The sequence below is a fragment of the Coturnix japonica genome, chromosome 5 (genome assembly GCF_054131305.1).
Source record: "Coturnix japonica strain WE chromosome 5, WE-NBRP24, whole genome shotgun sequence".
Taxonomy (NCBI): Eukaryota; Metazoa; Chordata; class Aves; order Galliformes; family Phasianidae; genus Coturnix; species Coturnix japonica.
In genome coordinates, this window is record NC_140667.1 from 11,204,367 (window position 1) to 11,222,005 (window position 17,639).

Below are 17,639 nucleotides of genomic sequence, written 5' to 3' on the forward strand. Positions count from 1 at the left end.
CTGTTGCTCCTCGGTGTGTATGTGCCTTTTTATCTTGTCTTATAATGCTAGCTTTACGACTTGGAAGTGTTTAAGTAGTCATTTATTGTCTCATTTTAGTAAGTGAGAGGAACTAAAACCGGTCAGTGTAAGTTGCCATATAAAATACAGGTAAGCAAAAGTAAGCTTCTTCCTTGTTCATTTCTAGATTGTGGATTTTTTAAAGAAGAAACACGATTTTGTAGACCTCGTTATTAAGCACATAGGGACCTCTGCTATCATGGACTTGCTGCTCAGGCTACTGACTTGCATAGAACCTCCACAGCCCAGGCAAGAAGTGTTGAATGTGAGTAAAACTTGCCACAATTTTTACCTGACTTCTGAACTGTCAAAAAAATACTTTATAACCAGTTTAGACCACTTAGACCATTCTTGACCCTTGACACCCTTTTGGGCATTTTGGGAAGAGATTATCAAAGGTTGAGGGGTTTTTTGTTCTTAATTTTTTTTTTAACATGTGTTCATGAGCTCTTAATTTTGCTTCTGTCCTTTTTCTCTGAAGTGGTGTTAATCCTTGTTTAGAAACATCAACAGCATTACTCAGGGCACTTTTCAGACTACTTTTAGTTCTCTAGTTTAAATTCATTCACTCGGACAACATTCTTACCCACGTCCACAAATACTTTTACAGTGGCTAAACGAAGAGAGGATTATCCAGCGGCTTGTAGAAATTGTACATCCATCTCAAGATGAAGATGTAAGTATTGGTCTGGTGTTCTTTTCGATTACTGTACAGTAGTGTTAGAACTCTTCCAGTGGGACTGTTTTCTGCCTGTTTATTTTCAGCAAGCTAATTCCAGTATTTAGTGGTGTAGTAGTTGGTGCTTGGGAAGGGCTTGCTTTTGTTCTCTCTTCCTTTGGGATTTGCAGAGCGTATGGGATCTGGGTCAAAGCATAGCATAGACTAAGCATTATTCTGAGTATTCAGCTCGAATATTCTTCCTTTGTAATACTGAAAATACTTTCAATACCAAAAGCTTTTTGGCTTGTTAAGGCTTAGATATGGCATAATATAGTTGTCTGAAGTGTTTTGTGGTAGAAAAGACTGTAAATTTTGCAGCTTATTTTAATAAGGAATTCTACTCCGCCATGTTATTAATCTAATGATACTATGTTTTTCTGTTCCAGAGACATTCAAATGCATCACAGTCACTCTGTGAAATTATTCGTTTAAGCAGAGATCAGATGTTACAAGTACAGAACAGTTCAGAACCAGATCCCCTGCTGGCAAGTCTAGAGAAGTAAGCTGGGTTGCCCAATTTTCTGATATTTTGTTTCAGTGAATCAGAGCAGTATTTAGCATTTGTCCTTTAAAACCTTTGGAATTGCAAGCTCCACTTTCCTGAAGACTTCTGATTGCCTGTTATCTGTATAATTGAAAATAACTTTGCAAATAAGTACAGCTTGCCTGGATGTATTTCCTGGTGGTTTCTCTTAACATTTTGTCCTGTTCTCGTACCTTGCTTATGACTAAGGGATGTTAGATTAAAATATTTCCTGCTCTATCGAAGTTAATGGGATCGGGTATGTGGAGGTCAGCTTGGTATTATGCAGAGTATACATTGTGAACTTTGGCTTTGATCTGTTATTTTAAGCTAATCTAAGTGTTTGGTTGTACCTGAGAAGATTTTTGGCTATCGCCTTCTTTGGTTTGCTGGTTCTAGGGTTAGATTTGTGGCTGTGTGACACGGTCTAAGTGGTCTTTTGGTCTGACAGCAAACTATCCTCTTCTATCGTATTGATTGTCAGATTTACAACCAAACAAGATCGGGAGGAGTTAGGGAGGTCTTACTGCAGTGGTGATGATGGAAATGACTGTGGTAATGACACCTATTAGATTGAAATAATACTTCACTTTATCCTGTTCATTAATTTGATGTGTACAAACAGTAACTAGTTCTCTTTAACAACTGTATTGTAAAGAACTGTTGTGTCTGATGGCAGTGCTTTGTTTTCAGACGAGAAATCATAGAGCAGCTGCTGTCTAATATTTTTCATAAAGAAAAGAATGAATCTGCAATAGTCAGTGCAATCCAAATATTACTGACCTTACTTGAGACAAGACGACAGACGTAAGTGTTTTTATTACTTATGCCTGCTTTCTTTAACTCAACTTCTGAAATGCCTTCCATGTCCTTGACTGAAATGTTTTAGTGGTCTATCACAGCTTAAGTGAAACAGTGAACCATGTGTAGTAATGCCAGTATCGATCAGTTCCCCAGATGACTGATTTTCCCGCAGGTTTTTTTTCTTGGAACTTGCCACTTGATAGATCAGTCTCATTTCCTTTCATCTTCCTAGGAACAAAGAATGGAGCACCTATGTGCAGTGTAGCAATTGGCTATTAACTTCCAAAAAAAAAAAAAAAGTTATTTGGAACTCTATTACAACTTCACTTTGAGAAGCTAGTGAACAGAGGTTTGACTGTTCAGTAGGCAAGTGAAGCTCTTCCTCACATAAGAGGGAATGTAGCAGCTGTAATATTCTATCAGTGGCTGAAAACCATGCTGGAGCTTTAAAATATGATAAATCTAGATACATTAGGTCTAGTGTTCAGAAGAGTCTTTCTCTGCCCTAAGTTTGTGCTTGATTTTTATATTTGTAACATGATGTTTTTGCTCTTTATGCTGTTTATGTCTTCAAAACAGTGACGCTCAAAATTATGCCTTAGTGTTGTTTTAGAACTTATTTTGGTATCTATAATCAGACTTGGCTTGTGTACTTCAGATTTGAAGGCCATATAGAGATGTGTCCTCCTGGCATGAGCAATTCAGCGTATTCTGTCAATAAAAGTGTTCTAGAAGCCATAAAAGCACGACTTTCATCCTTCCATGAACTCCTACTTGAGCCTCCAAAAGTAAGTGAAACCTGGTACTGTCCAAGAATTTGAAGCAAGACTGTCACCGCATGATTGTATTTCAGTTGGGTTTCAAGAACAAGGCCTAGTTTGTCCGACAACTTCCAGGCAAGAGCCCAGGTTCCTTCCCTGCCTCTTGTGACCTTTTCTATTCATTACATTTGTCTCTGAGCCAACGTTTTTTGCTAATTGGTACACTTTTCCAGCTTAAACTCTTCAGCTGGCAAGAAGCCTTGAAGATTACTTCCTTCTGAAAGCAAGGAAATAAGATTTTTCTTTCTATTTTTGGCAGTCAGTACTGTGTTCTGCTCCTAAATCCTATCTGAATAGGAAGCAAGGATTCTGGCTGCCTCAGTAGTTTGGAACTTGTGCAAGCCTCATGTTGGCTGTGCAGAGTTCTTCTAGACTTGTCCCGGACCGAGAGTAGACCAGCTCTACTGCATGTACCACACTCCAACCATACTAAATGTTTCTGTTTCTTTGTTCAACTGTTTGTTTGTTTGTTTTATAATAAGCAACATATTCATGTCATGTTGTTACTAAAGATAAATGCGACCAGCTGTTTGAATTGCTGTTTTATCTATGGTTGATTTTTAATTTTTTTTTTACCCCCCTCAAATAATTACCACCAGTATTTCAGTTGGAGCATGGCTCAGGTCACGGTGCTACAGTCTGTGTAGTATGTGATAACAGGTCTGATCTGGCAGCCAGCTTAAACTTTGGTGTAAAAGCTATGGCATGTATTGTAAAACGAAGACCTGCATGGATAGGAGGTTCGTGCTGATGGAAGTAACTCATTAGGACAGCACGGATGGAGCTTGTTTTGTTTATAACATTGGAAGAATGCACCAGGAGAAACTTCTGACATCACTTTCATGTAAATGAAATCAGGGTTGCTGAAGCATAATGTGTGTTTGGAGATTGCCCACCTAGCTGTTTTCAAGTACTGTAGTAACGCAGGCTGTAGCTGAGTATGTGGATTAATGAGTGAGAAGCCTAAGTATTTGCTCATCCTTTTTGTGGAATGCATCTGTTCTGATATTCCGCAGCTACCAAACAACTTCTAGTGTCTTTGGTTTTGTGTGGCTGTTTTCCATGTTAAAATAAGCTTTAGTTTTTAGTATTGAAAGCTGCTTTTGTGCGATTTTTGTGCATAGTAGCAACAAGCTGTTTAGTTTTTATTTTTCCACTGTTCTTTCATGTGAAATTTTAATGGTTGTGCCTTTTTAAATTTTTTTTTCCCCAGAAAAGTGTCATGAGGACAACGTGGGGAGTATTGGATCCACCTGTGGGGAACACACGCTTAAATGTGATTAGATTAATATCTAGTCTTCTACAGACAAATACAAGCAGCGTGAATCAGGAGCTTATAGAACTGAACAGCATAGGAGTTATACTGGTAAGAGCTTCATGCTGCCTTACTTTTGCAAATTGCTAACAAGGACTTTACTGACCTTTGTTGATGCAGATATAATACGGTCTCCAGCTTTTTGACTTGTGTTGTAGCTTCTCTTGCCTTGACAACTTTCAATATCTCATTTCAGTGTTAGATTCATTTATTTGAAATTAGCATTTTCTTTCCTCTGATCACTCCTATGCATCTTTGCACCTTCATAAACCTGCATGATTCTCTTGGACTAGTTTTCTTAAGCTTGTTTTTTCATCTCCATGTGCTTGAGTTTAGTATCAGAATATAATAGGAAAGCTTCTGATTCTAAGCAGGTAATTACAAAGTTGAAAATACTAGTGTTTTTCAGACCCAGACTAATTTACTCTAAAATCTTTCCTTCAACGAAAGTAGCTGTAGTTATGTCTTCTTTTCAGTGTCTTCATCTGCATTTCTCTGTTCAGCTTGGGTTTGCGGACAGGTATTAACATGTATAGAAATAGCTAACTTCATTCTAACATGAATTCCCATTATCTAAGGGAATACATGCGCTGTGAATGTTAGATTGTTCTTGTAAGTAGGTTTAGGAAAAAAGACACAACTAAATTCAGTGAGTTTGAACATGCTTTTCAGTTGCAGATTTCTTATAAGGAAAAACAGTGGTACCTGCCTTGAATTTCAATGCTTCATGGTGTTTGCTGAAACAGCACATACTTTGCTGTGTAGACTTTATTAGAAATAGTAATAGTTCACATCAGTAGCTTAGCTTTAGGCAAGGGTGTCATTAGTTTAAGAGAGCTGAAGTGGAACTGTTAGGTTCTTTAGGTGTAGCTTGAATAAGACTTGAATTATGTTATTCAATGCTCCTTCCATCACTGCATTTATTACTAATACTGTTTTCCAGGGACAGCAGTCATTTGAGTTTTGTAGTAAGGAATAGTCTAAAATAACTGGATAGTAAGTTTGGAAAAAAGAATAAAGTGAAATCTGATGCTTAAAAGGAGATCTAGATGAACACAATTCACGGTCTGTCAACCTCAGTATTTGTCTCATGTAAAGTGTTAAATAATCTCAAGCTGCATTTGGATTATCTGAGATAGCTTTCTGTAAGAGAAGAATAAAACTAGTATAGATGGTAGGTGCAAAGCAGTTAGATGCAATTTCTTGTAACGCCTCTCTCAGTAAGGGCAGAAGCATGTCACAGAAGGATATTGTAGTCACTAAAAGTCTGTGGTGAACTCAGAAAAGAAATTTGTTCAGGGCTAAGGAGGTCATAAATAGCATTACTTTTTCAGGGCTGCTGCTGGCAGAAAGAATTTAATGGGGAGTATCATTCCAGCTTTCTTTGTCTAGAGTGCACTATCAGTTACTCCCAGGCTAACTCTAGCTGAGTATTCATTCTCATCCATCATGATAGTCCTTAATGCTCTGATAACAGTAAGCTAAAGAAATAACTTCTTTGTGGATCACACTTTTGCTTGCACAGTAATGGTTATTGCAAAACTTGAAGAACTTGCTTGTTGCTGTTGAAATTAGATGCTGGAGTAAGTCTTATGTTTGAAGAGACCCTGGTTTCTATGAACTCTGTTGAATTTTGTGTTTTTCAGGACATGTTCTTTAAGTATACGTGGAATAACTTTTTGCATACTCAAGTAGAAATCTGTATTGCGTTGATTCTTGCAAGTCCTCTTGAAAGCACAGAAAATGGCACAATTACAGATCAGGATTCCACTGGGGACAATCTTTTATTGAAACATGTAAGTTGTGTTTTGGAAGGAGTTTCTCAAATATTTCTACCCCCATGGTAAGGTAGCAGTTATTCTTTCATAAAGCATAGCCCAGTTTTACTTCATGTAAAATTAAGAGTTCTTAGTTTTGTGCTTTTTTAGCATGTCAGTTCTGGTTGTTAGACCTGAGAGTGCCACAAAGTGGGTTTTTGCTGCCTTCAGAGCAAGCATGTGTTTATGACTGCTAGGGCTCCCTTTTAATTGAAGTTTCTCTTTTTGTTAAGAATTAGAATTGCTATCTCAGTGTCTGTCCACTAGTACAATGCAGCAGCTGCCATCAAAGAGAAGTCAAATTAACATAACTTCAGCCTTCAGGTTTCCAGCTCAGATCTGGCTGCTGCTTCTGAGCACTGAGACCCTTAATCCGAGTATCCATCCAAAACCTGAAACTAGTTGCCTTGTAAGACGTGATGATTTTTCTTTAAGTCATCCCTGATGCATAATGTTGTTCCACTTAACAGCTCTTAAGTATGTTTTGCATTTTATTCTGTAGCTCTTCCTTAAGTGCCAACTAATAGAACGAATACTTGAAGCATGGGAGATGAATGAGAAGAAACAGTGAGTAATTTTTTTTTTTTCCTTTAATTGTCTAAATACAACTTTAATTGTGAAACATATGTATGACCAGTTCTGACTGAACTGACCAACAAATACTCTTGCTTAAGATGTTTTAAAGACAAACACATCGCTTTCATTGAAGTATGCAGTGCATTAAATATTTATTTGGAAGTACAGTTTGCTTGGTAGTAAATGTTCTAGAAACAGATAGTATTTGGATTAAAGCTTTCACACGTACTGAATTTTCTTTCAGAATCCTTCAGTTTTCTCTTCTGGTAATGCCTGAAGTTTAGGCCATCTTTTTGGTAGCATTTGAATACTTTTTCCTTTGCCACATAGGAGTAGAACTAAGTCTTTAACTCCTACACTGCGTAAAACATTACAACAGCCTGTTGAGTCTACCAGTCTTCAATTACAGAAACATAGCCTGAAGTTTTAAAGGAATGGGGGGACAAAACATGCTTTGCTCCAGTAAGCAATTAATGAACAGATCAAAGCATAATACGTTCTGGGGAGGAACAGACTCATAAGTAGCAGAAGTGAAGATCTCGGCAATGGGGAATACCTTCTGGAAGTGTGTGATCGTGGAAAGGATGGAAGTTTCAGATAGCCAGCTGTCTGGAACTGAGTTCATATCATGAGGAAAAGCTTCCAGTCTTTACCTGAAGTGATATAATGGTGCTCTGAAGGCTCATGTATTTGACTTGGGAGACTTCTGAACAGTGAACATTAGAGCTAACTTATGAAAATACTGAGTTAGCTGACTGGGATACTGTTGCTGGATTGCTGGTTTATTATTTGAGAAACAGTACTGTTCCCTGAAATGCTCCTATTCCTATCTGGTGTGAGTCAGAAAATACGTGACTAGTGCAGCTGACCTAAAAATAAGGATGTTGAAATATCTCAAGAGTGTTATGGAGGAAAGGGAGGCAGTTAATAGGGACTGTGGCTTAGTTAGATCAGGCTGTCCCACCTATATTTTATTATGTCATCCTTATCTCCTGAGGTTATAAGAGAACTACTAACCTAGATTATGAGCAAATAGGTTCTTGTTTCTATATGTGCAACCTAAAACTATTATTTGGTTGGATATTCTTGATTTTTAATGCCTGCCATGTGGCATTACCTATTTGCTATTGTATGTTTGTGGTATTACTGGGAAAGCCTTTGGTATAAATATTGGATTCTGCTTCTGTCTGGAAAAAAACTGATTTGCTCTTTGGTTTAGTTTCCATGGAAATAAATAGGAAGCATTACTTTCAGAGCAGCCTACATAATATCCCAACAGATAATGCACCAGAGTGCTCAGTGTATAGAAGTGCTGAAAAATATTCTCAGCAACAGTGTTTTTCTGAATATTACTGATGTGTTGGCAGTTCTGTCTTCATCTTGGTAACACAGCACATTCTTCTTTTCCCCACACACAAACATGAAAACAGGAATGATCTGTTCAGATGCTCTGTGCTTCCTTCTTGGTAGTTACAGCCCTGTTAGTCTTCTGGATGGCTCATTGTAGTCTAAACACTTGTATTTTAGGTTGAGTATTTTTGTGTACCTCTAGTTTTAGGATACTACTCTTATGCTTTAAGAACTGGGAGGTTAGCTTGTCTGTCTTGCATAGCTTCTTAACTCTGGTAGAATATTTTGTAACAACATGCAATAGCAGAGTTGCTCAGAGTGCATGCAGTTTACATTTCTTTGGTCTCTTGCAGGGCTGAAGGAGGAAGACGGCATGGCTATATGGGTCATCTGACAAGGATAGCAAACTGTATTGTGCATAGTACTGATAAGGGCCCTAACAGCACACTAGTCCAACAGCTTATTAAAGGTAACATTAATGCTCATTATGTTTTTGTTTGTGACTTTCAGCATCACGTTTTTAGGAAATTGATAAAACTTAATTTAGAAGGCAGATTTTTGGATTAAAACAACTATATATATTTCTGACACATTCAGCTTAGAACCATTCCTCCTTAAACAGAATTTTAATGATCTTTCAAACTTAGCTGAATGGTATTGGAGCTCCTTGAAGTAAACTCAAAGAGACACTGGCCTGCCTCGCTAAGACTTTTTTGCTATAGTTGAAGTAATCCCCATAGATTTAGTATTTGTATGTTGTTTGCAGTATTTCTGATAGCTTTGATTTATAAGAGAAAAAGAACAACTAAAAATGGTGATGCTTTACTGTTTATTACATTGTTTTTCCTATCCTAGAGCTTCCAGAGGAGGTTAGAGAGCGGTGGGAAACATTCTGTACGAGCTCTTTAGGAGAAACTAACAAAAGGAATACAGTGGATCTGGTAAGTTGTGTCAGATAACAATAGAAAACTTCTGCTGTTTGCTTCAGCCCCATTGTTCTATTTTCTTGCCATCAGTACAGTCGGTCTTTCTTGCTGCCATGCTACTGAGGTAACTTGCATGAAATCAGGTGCTTCCAGTCTGCACATTGTATTGCAGGGCTGGATGGTAGATATGTAAGAATAAAGCACTCCAGGTCACATGGCTTTTAAATAAATGTTACACGTCATAGGAGAAAGTGTAGAAACAGAGTATACTTAAGGAAGTTGAAGGAAGTTGTGAAGTTTTTACATTTTCTGTGTTTAAACACTGCTCTTGTGTAGACTGATTTCTTGTCAAAAGATAAGTAAATCTAAAAAATCACATAAACCAACTGTGTTTACTTGAGATTCTGTACCATGGAGTTCTATGGGTGTGTGGAATAAGGCAGTGTAGTACAGTACCGAGCAAACTGCCATCTACACATTTGCTTCACATAAATGATCTGCCAGAAGGGTCAGCTGTAACTGCTGTTACTTAGCCTTACTTCTTGTAACTACTGTTACTTTGCCTAATTGCTGTCCCAGCTGAAATTACTTTCGGAGTGCTGTTCTGATAGAAAATAGCTACTTCCAAGAACAAGTTCAGCCACACTGCTACTTGAGGAACAAACTATTCCCACTGGTTTTGTGCTGCGGGATCAAAATCATCCCTTCTTTTTAGGGTAATGGTTCCAACAGTTGTTGCTGTGGTAATAATACCATGTTTACTTCTGCAAGTAGATGTTGATGATGAGTTTTTGAAGGTGAATTTTTTTTTTTTTTTTTGTTAACTTTATTCTTGCAAATACTGTAGACACCCAAGACAGTCTTTTCATTTTCCTGTGTTCCTTATTTTGGAAAGGAAGTGTATAATCCAGCCTTTTAGTGGCTATTAATTGACGTATCTTACAATAAAAATACAAGATTCTTCCTCTGGTGTAGGCTAACAATATTGAAATATTTCAGAGTCTGTTTTAGGTAGTGTAGCAGCTGAGACAGCTGCAACTAATTCAGTTGCTTGTTTGGATTGGAAATTGTCACACAATAAGCAAACGACTCGATTGTTTTGTATAGGTTACTACCTGCCACATTCATTCTTCCAGCGATGATGAGATTGACTTCAAAGAAACTGGCTTCTCACAGGATTCTTCTTTGCAGCAAGTGAGTTGACTCTTTTAGCTGTATAATTTGTTCATATCTTTAAAATAAACAAAACAAAAAAATGCCCTGGGAATAATCTTTCTAGATTTGTATTGGTTGTGATAGATTTTTTTTTTTAAGCTTCTTTAGATGTGTTCTTATGCACCCTTTTACTTTATTGAGACCCTCAATGTGACTCTTAGCACACGACATGGCCTCTCGGTCCTTCGGTTTTTAAACTGAGATGGAACTGTGCATGCAGATGTCTGCTTGTTCTACCTGAGCCATTTCGTATGCTAGCTGCCTGGCTGAGCTGAACACAGTTTCTGTGACCTTTGTTCTTACTAGATGTAGAAGGTTGATACGGTGAATTCTATTTGCCATTTTTATGAAGCATGACAGAATTCTTCCAATAATACTGTTTGCAATATAAATCTCCTTTAACTCTTCCATGGATGGTGAAAGGGTGGGAGCTGCTGGTGTGTAGTTTTGTCATGCAAGACTACCAATAGATGCCTTGTACAAAGCATACAACTTGTTTGGACTGTTAACCAAAACCATATTTCTTTCAGCTAATGCTGTCTTTGGTACTTCTCACATTTTCTATACTTTTAATAACAAAGAATTGGGAGTGGTGGCTCAAATTTAGAGAATTAGATTCTTTTTTATCTGCTCTATGGGTCTTGTGCATGTATGGTCTGCTTGAATACCAGCATGATAAGTTGGATGCCATCTGAAGCAGCTCTAGTGAGAAAGTGAGATATCAAAACAGCTCTGTGCTTCTCATGCACCCCTTAATAATCCAGGCAGCGAACTTTCATAATCCCTTCATGTCGTGAGGCTCATGTCTTAATTTTCTGTTTATCCTGGTGACTGGCGTTAATGGCTGCACCCTGTGTCTTTCATTCCTGCACCTTTAACATCAGTAATAGTGAAGATACTTTACAAGATGAAGAGGAGATCTTAGTAACCAGCATAAAGATGAATAATGGTTTTATTGGGACAGTCAGTAATTGATTGTTGACCTACACAAGGCTGATTTCTTCTAGATGTTGAAGAGACACCATTATGTATGTATGAGTGATACGGCTAGCTATAAGTGCAGCTCATGCTTACTGGGTAGCTTTGTATCTCTAGTTAGTGTACTTCTGGATATTTTTCGGCTCATATCTTAATATTCATATTAAGAAATGCAGCTTGTTCTTTTACCTAATACGTTGTGTTGTTTCCCTGCTTCTTAAGGGTGCATTTGGAAGGATGCTGGTTAACTCAAGGTTGAACTAGAGATTGAGCTTTCTCATTAAGAGCTGCTGTTAGACTGGCTTTCAAATTAGTAAATGTAAGGCGCGTAGTTAGTATTACCATTAAAATTCAAAGGGTATGGCGTGTCCTTTTCCTTCTCTTATATTTAGATTAGAGAGGCTTTTATTTCTTTGGAGCAAAATGGGCAAATAGGATTTAGAGTATTATTAGAATCATTATATCACTGTCGTTGGTCCTGGGGTTGCCAGGCCTTTTCTGATTATCAGATGCAACAAATGACGTCCAATTTTATTGACCAGTTTGGCTTCAACGATGAGAAGTTTGCTGATCAAGATGACATCGGCAAGTGAGTATAATATTATGCTGGTTTTGACCATAGTTTCTGGAGCTTTTTTTTTATATATAGCGTATTTTGCTGTGGTTTTGGTGATGACAAATACCAGCCTTTATTGACGTGATGCAGTTGGCTATCAGTCCTGTCTTCTGGTACCAGAATGTGTTTGAGCACCCTTAAAAAGCCTCTCTGAGCAGTTTATATGAGAATACAACAGCCGATCTTTCATTTGAAATGTCCTGACTGGGCCAATGTGAGAACATAAAGTTTGTCAGTGAAGAAATAATTTGTAGGTCTGTATAAATTGTATAAATTCAGTAAGTGGGCTCTTTTGGGGAGCACTTCTGTTTGCAGGCACAGTAGAACAGACTGCTCTGAGTCAGTGTAGCAGAGCAGATGAGTTGCTTCTACTTAGAAGTGTGCCTATGAATCCATGCCCTGTTTCCTGTAGGGGAAAGTAAGGGCGAACATTATAAATTTACCTTTCTTTTTAAGGGTGTTGCAGCTGGGATGTAAGAACGTGTCTTGGTCAGGTTTTATGAATAACAAAAACAAATGAAAGAAGACAACAAAATAAAAACTGTGACAGACTTTTCTGCTTTTTCGATTCAAAGTAAACTGATGCATAGTGAGGAGAGAATGGGAATTCTAACTGAAAACAGTACTGATTTGATTGAATTCATGGGTTGGGATGAAAGAAGATGAAGTTAAAATAGAGCAAAATCATTATTTGATGATGGTTTGTGGAAGTGTAAAAAGGCAATAACATGCAAGATCTTTGCTCTTATGTAAGATATGATTAGTAACTGATGGCTACCTGAAACTTGCATGTGCCTTCCAACAAGGAAGAGTTGGAAGTTCCAATAAAGCAGAGCTGCCTTATTATACCATGTGATCTGCTGGGAGGTTAGATGAAGATGGGTGAGCAAGTAGCTCAGGATTCAGTGAAACTTGGCTAGAAGGAAGTGAATTTTGGCAAAGATGGGGGTTGGAACTCCTTTGTAGTGTGTATAATCTTGGTGGAAGGAAGATGATTTACTGAGACCTTGAGGTGACAGGTACACTGAGTTTAATTCAGTTGTAGATTAACTGCCTTTAAGATTATGCCTCTTGTGCAAGAATCAATTGCAGTTTAAATTACCTGCTTAGTGCAACTCCTAGCTAGGTGGGTATTCCTGAGGTGGATGGGGGCAGCTCCCGTGGTTGTGCGGCTTCATTTAACGCTTGGTCCTTTAGATCACTCATCTCGTACCTGCTTGGAGCAAGGATTAGAGGAAGAGAGTAGCACGTGCTCTAAATTGACTGCCATAGGTGACCAGAGAATGTTTTAACTCTTCCGATAGGTTATCCCACCTCTTCCTGTATTCTTGCTTCCCCCAGAGATTCAATTTGCCTGGTGTTATTTTTGATTTAGGCCAGATCTGTGATTTGGTAAAACCGCTGGAAAGTTTGATACGTGAACAAGTGTGAAGCCTCCAACTTAATGTGCAGCCTGGGGGGGGAGACAGGTTTAACTTCCATTTAGCAATTGTTTTAAAAAAACAGAGCTATTCAGTACTGTCTTCAGAAAACCTAAATTGATGTTTGGAAGCACTGGAAGCACTTCAGGAACCAACAGACTTCCTTAGTGGAATTTGCGTACTTGGTCTCATGCTGGGGATTACTGGCTCTTTATGTTTCTCACTTTCCTAGTCTGATAGTGTAAGTAAGGACTTGTGAAAATGATGTGTCCTTGTGTCATAGCATCGTCTTTCCTTAGTGTATTTCATGCATCATTTATTTTGCAGCGTTTCTTTTGATCGAGTCTCAGACATCAACTTTACCCTCAATACAAATGAAAGTGTAAGTATGCATTCTTGTGCCTGCAGAAAAATTGCTGCCTCTTAAACTTCTGAGTGACCTTTAAGTTTTGTTAGTGGCTTTTGTTTATTGTTTTATGATGTACGTATAACGTTAGGAAAGTAACTACACCTTATTCCTGCCTTGTGGGGTTTTTCTAGTTAGATTACTTTATTGCTGTTCTTTATGGTTAATATTAAGCAAGTGCTTCTAATTTGTGTGTCCAGGTTCAAGAAAAGGCTTGGATCTAGTTAGTGCAGACTGCGCACGCATTTTGAACACAGACGCTGTTTCAGCATTCTGCCAAGATAGTGGTGACGGAAAGTGAAGAACAGAGACTTCTAGCATATGTGCTGCATGTCAGTTGAGCTGAAATGATGCAAACTACAAACAATAAAGCTGGAATATTTGCTGTTGCAGTTTTGTGGAAAGCTCTTTGTTGTCACTTACTCACCATTCTGAATTGCGATGGAGCCTCCCAGCAGTTGTTGGATGAGTGCTCTCAGTGTGTTAGCGGTTGAGTAAAGCAAATTCCACTGTATGCTTTCCTGGGAAGCATAAAGCTGTCAATGTCTTCTGGTTTTCCAGTGCTTACTGGGTGGTGCTTTTTCTTCCCCACAAATTAAAGATTCTCTTCAGACCAATCATTTATTTCCAAAATACTTGAAGTAGAATAATCAATTATAAAGAGAATTTTATATTTTTCCCGTATTTAGGGCAACATAGCATTGTTTGAGGCATGCTGTAAGGAGCGGATACAGCAGTTTGATGATGGTGGTTCTGACGAAGAAGACATCTGGGAAGAAAAACATATTGCATTTACACCAGAGTCCCAGAGACGTTCCAGGTAAGACATTTGTGTTTAGCACTATAGCGAGCCCTTGCTCAGGTTGGCTGTTTGCACAGGCTGTCCATCTTCATTTCCATTCTTTAGAGAAGATGGTAGAGGGATAACTATTGTCTTTGTTTGAGCCTTAATTTGCTTAACGTTGCTATCCTGACTACTCAGTTCTTTCTGCATCAAAGCCCGTTTCCTTTTTTTTTCCCTCTGCTTGGCCCAAGGCAGCCCTACCTGTGTAGGCAGACCTTGCTATCCTACAATGCTACTAGGTTTGGAGTATCCACTTCTGTTGCCATAGTTGCACCTAATCATATTGCAGCTTTGGATAAAACTATACAGGCAGCTGCATTGAGGGAAAGGAACATCTGTTCCCCAGAACTCAGGGCTATGCAGCCTCCGATGCTTCTGAATTTTGTCCCGGGATAGCTTTGGATTTTCTGACCTTCCTGTGATTTGAGTCCCAAACCACATGTGCTTTTTCTGTTGTGGCCTTTGGAGTGCATGGGGCTAAGCCCTGTACACAAGCAGTTGTTTTGTATGTTGGCATTGTGCATGCCTAGGTGATGTGTTTCAAGGATGCGCTTAGATATGTCATTACCTAACTGTTAATGCTGGTTGTGCTGACTAGGAAGGGAGATTCACCTCTAGGTTTCAAAATATATATGTAGGAGGACAGACTGGAATACATTTGGGTTTGTTTTCAAAATAACTTGTTGTCTTACATTGATCTTGAAAAGAGTTACAATTTAGCAATAACTGCTGTGGTTCTATTAAGCCTCAAACTCTCTAGCATTCTTTTGTGCCCAGGATCCAATCCCATGTAAACTGTCTCTTTGTATTTTAAGTTCGGGCAGTACGGACAGTGAGGAAAGTACTGACTCTGAAGAAGAGGATGGAACAAAACAAGATCTGTTTGAATCGCACGCCAATACAGAGGACAAAATGGAAGTAGACTTAAACGAACGTACGTAGCTTTTCTGCCAACTGCTTGGAATTATAGGAAGGTGCTACATTTAGCACAGAGTTATTTTGTAAGAGTTTTCCTCCTACTGTTTTTTATTCCAAGTATCTTAACCTCTCTCACTGTAAAGACCGCGTGCTGCACAGTTATGCAGGTACTGGGGAATCAAAATTCTTTACATGTCCTGAGCAAGTTACTGCAGTCTCTCTAAAATTCACACCTTACTCTTCAAGAGGGAAAACTGAGTAGAAATCAGAATGGGAAAAATGAAAATCAATTTACGTATCTCGTATGCTTGCATACCTGATAGGTTGTTAATCTCGGAGCATAAAGTATGGCTGTTCTTAGTAGAAGTTTTTCAGACCAACACTTCACCTTAAAATGTTCTTTTAAAACGCATTCTACAGAAGGGAAATAGATTTAGATCGGTGTCGTTTCGTATGTGAATAATCCTGTTTACAGTGTGTATCAGCAGGGCTCTTCCTTGGAAAATTAACTGTTGTAATTGGCCTAAGAGTTCTCATAATCAAGTTGTAAACTAAGCTTGCTTTACTTAAACTGGCAACGTCTGTAGGCAAAAGCCCTGTGTTTATCTAGACTGTAAGGAATTAAAAACTACAATAGAAGGAATAGTTAAGGGTTTTCTTTTCTTTTGTCAGATTGGTGTCGTTGGCATCTGTGTGTCAAACAAGTTTTGATCCATGTGGGTCTCCTCCCATATCTTCCTGGGTTGGAATTTCTAATTGCTAGTCAGAGCTTCCTTTTCAGCCTGTTTTTTTGTATGTAAGTGTTGATGAAGAAAATGTTCCTCTTGAGTAGGTGATGTATTTTGAATTGACCTATCCTAAATTAGATTTTCTTAAGTCCAGTCTGCTCCAAAATTTAATATCCCAGTAAATATTTTAAAGTTATAAGGGGTTTTAAGCTTTTCTGAAACTTAGCAGTGCTGCTAATGCATGAGATAGTAGAGACTGCCTGTACCTGCGTTGTCTTGTTCATTTTCTGTGCTGAGGAAAATGTGCATAGGAAACTGAAGAAGGGATGGAAAACCTGAAGGTGCTGTTTGTTTCGTTTTTTAAGTGTAGAAACTAGCGCTGAAAATCAACAACATTAATGTTAGGTTAAGGAGTAAAGTGCAACTGCACTTGCGATCTAATGTAGTTTTTGTGTTCCTCAGATTTGTGCTATTGATTTTTCTCTCAGTACCAAGAGTTACCAATTCTGCCTTACTAGCAGAATTTCTCATAGAGAATGCATTCGTGTTTTAACTACGTAGAGAATCCATTTGCATGTGCTTTAAAATGCAGTTAAGAATTTTGCTGCTCTTTTTGGAATGTGCACATAAAGAATCGGTGAGTCAGGCATATGTACATTTGTATTCTTCAAATTGGTTCCTAATAAATTTGCTGGTTGGTTTTCTAGCACCAAATTGGTCAGCTAACTTTGATGTACCCATGGAGACTGCGCATGGTACCAATCTGGATTCTGTTGGGTCTGATGTGTGGAGTACAGAAGAACCTATGCCAGCCAAAGAAACTGGCTGGGCTTCTTTTTCAGAATTCACATCCTCTTTGAGGTAAGAACAGTGATGATACAGGGCGAGTATTGTTGGGGTGTGCCTCTCTACCCAAGGCTGTGTCGGAGGTGTTTTGCTAGTAATGCAGTGTGCTGGGTTCAAAGGCCTCCACACGTTATAGTCTTATGTCTTTGTATGATCAATCTACACCGAGGTTTTTATAGTGTAAGTGGATCCTAAAGGGTCATTTTAGAGGACTTTTGAAGATTATTTGTGTGCTTGAATATTGGTCTCTGCCCGGAAATGGTCTACAACTTCTTTGGTATAGGCTGAACTTAAGGAACACGTGTAACTGTCGAATGTGAAAGCCATAAAATGTTGATGGTGACTCTGTTTTGTCAGTACTCTAAACAAATTTTGTTTAGAAAAACAACACTGGACTTCTGTTTAGGATGCCTTAGGCAACAACAACAAACCATACATGGTTACATAGGTATAGTGTCTAGAGCAGGAAGCTGTGTACTATTTTGACCATACCTGATACATGCTTTCTTCTTTTGGTGTGATCAGTACATCAGAAATAATTGAGGTCCTCTGTGTGAGAACCTAATCATCCCTGTAGATGTAAAATTTGAGTTGCCATATACTGGCAATCAAGAACTGATTTCTTATCCTGTCAGAAAATCCTTCTTTCTGTCTGCCTGGCTCTCAGTTGTCTATCAGGGCTTTAAACAGCTTTGATATAAGTATGATTTTCCATTGTGAAGCACTAAATTGTTTCATGTTTGAGGGAAAGAGG

The 17,639-nt window shown here is 38.4% G+C and overlaps 1 protein-coding gene across 45 annotated transcripts in view; it reads left to right on the forward strand.

Moving 5' to 3' along the window:
* Nucleotides 1-17,639, forward strand: part of PPP6R3 (protein phosphatase 6 regulatory subunit 3) — a 70,451-nt gene that overhangs the window by 17,643 nt on the left and 35,169 nt on the right. For 28 of the 45 annotated variants that reach the window (XR_014946377.1, XR_004307609.2, XR_014946367.1 and 25 more), the window contains 16 exons: nucleotides 188-325; nucleotides 671-736; nucleotides 1,168-1,280; nucleotides 1,998-2,111; nucleotides 2,767-2,896; nucleotides 4,143-4,295; nucleotides 5,891-6,040; nucleotides 6,564-6,628; nucleotides 8,341-8,456; nucleotides 8,843-8,928; nucleotides 10,021-10,107; nucleotides 11,598-11,695; nucleotides 13,471-13,525; nucleotides 14,239-14,369; nucleotides 15,209-15,327; nucleotides 16,747-16,900. Coding sequence is in view for 2 of the 45 variants with exons in the window: in XM_015863790.3 (XP_015719276.2) it covers nucleotides 188-325; nucleotides 671-736; nucleotides 1,168-1,280; nucleotides 1,998-2,111; nucleotides 2,767-2,896; nucleotides 4,143-4,295; nucleotides 5,891-6,040; nucleotides 6,564-6,628; nucleotides 8,341-8,456; nucleotides 8,843-8,928; nucleotides 10,021-10,107; nucleotides 11,598-11,695; nucleotides 13,471-13,525; nucleotides 14,239-14,369; nucleotides 15,209-15,327; nucleotides 16,747-16,900 (1,775 nt within the window). In the remaining 43 variants the exon portion in view is untranslated. Of the gene's footprint in view, nucleotides 1-187; nucleotides 326-670; nucleotides 737-1,167; nucleotides 1,281-1,997; nucleotides 2,112-2,766; nucleotides 2,897-4,142; nucleotides 4,296-5,890; nucleotides 6,041-6,563; nucleotides 6,629-8,340; nucleotides 8,457-8,842; nucleotides 8,929-10,020; nucleotides 10,108-11,597; nucleotides 11,696-13,470; nucleotides 13,526-13,749; nucleotides 13,954-14,238; nucleotides 14,370-15,208; nucleotides 15,328-16,746; nucleotides 16,901-17,639 lie in introns of those variants that run through there. The other 17 variants (XR_014946396.1, XR_014946399.1, XR_014946398.1 and 14 more) reach the window with 7 other exon arrangements.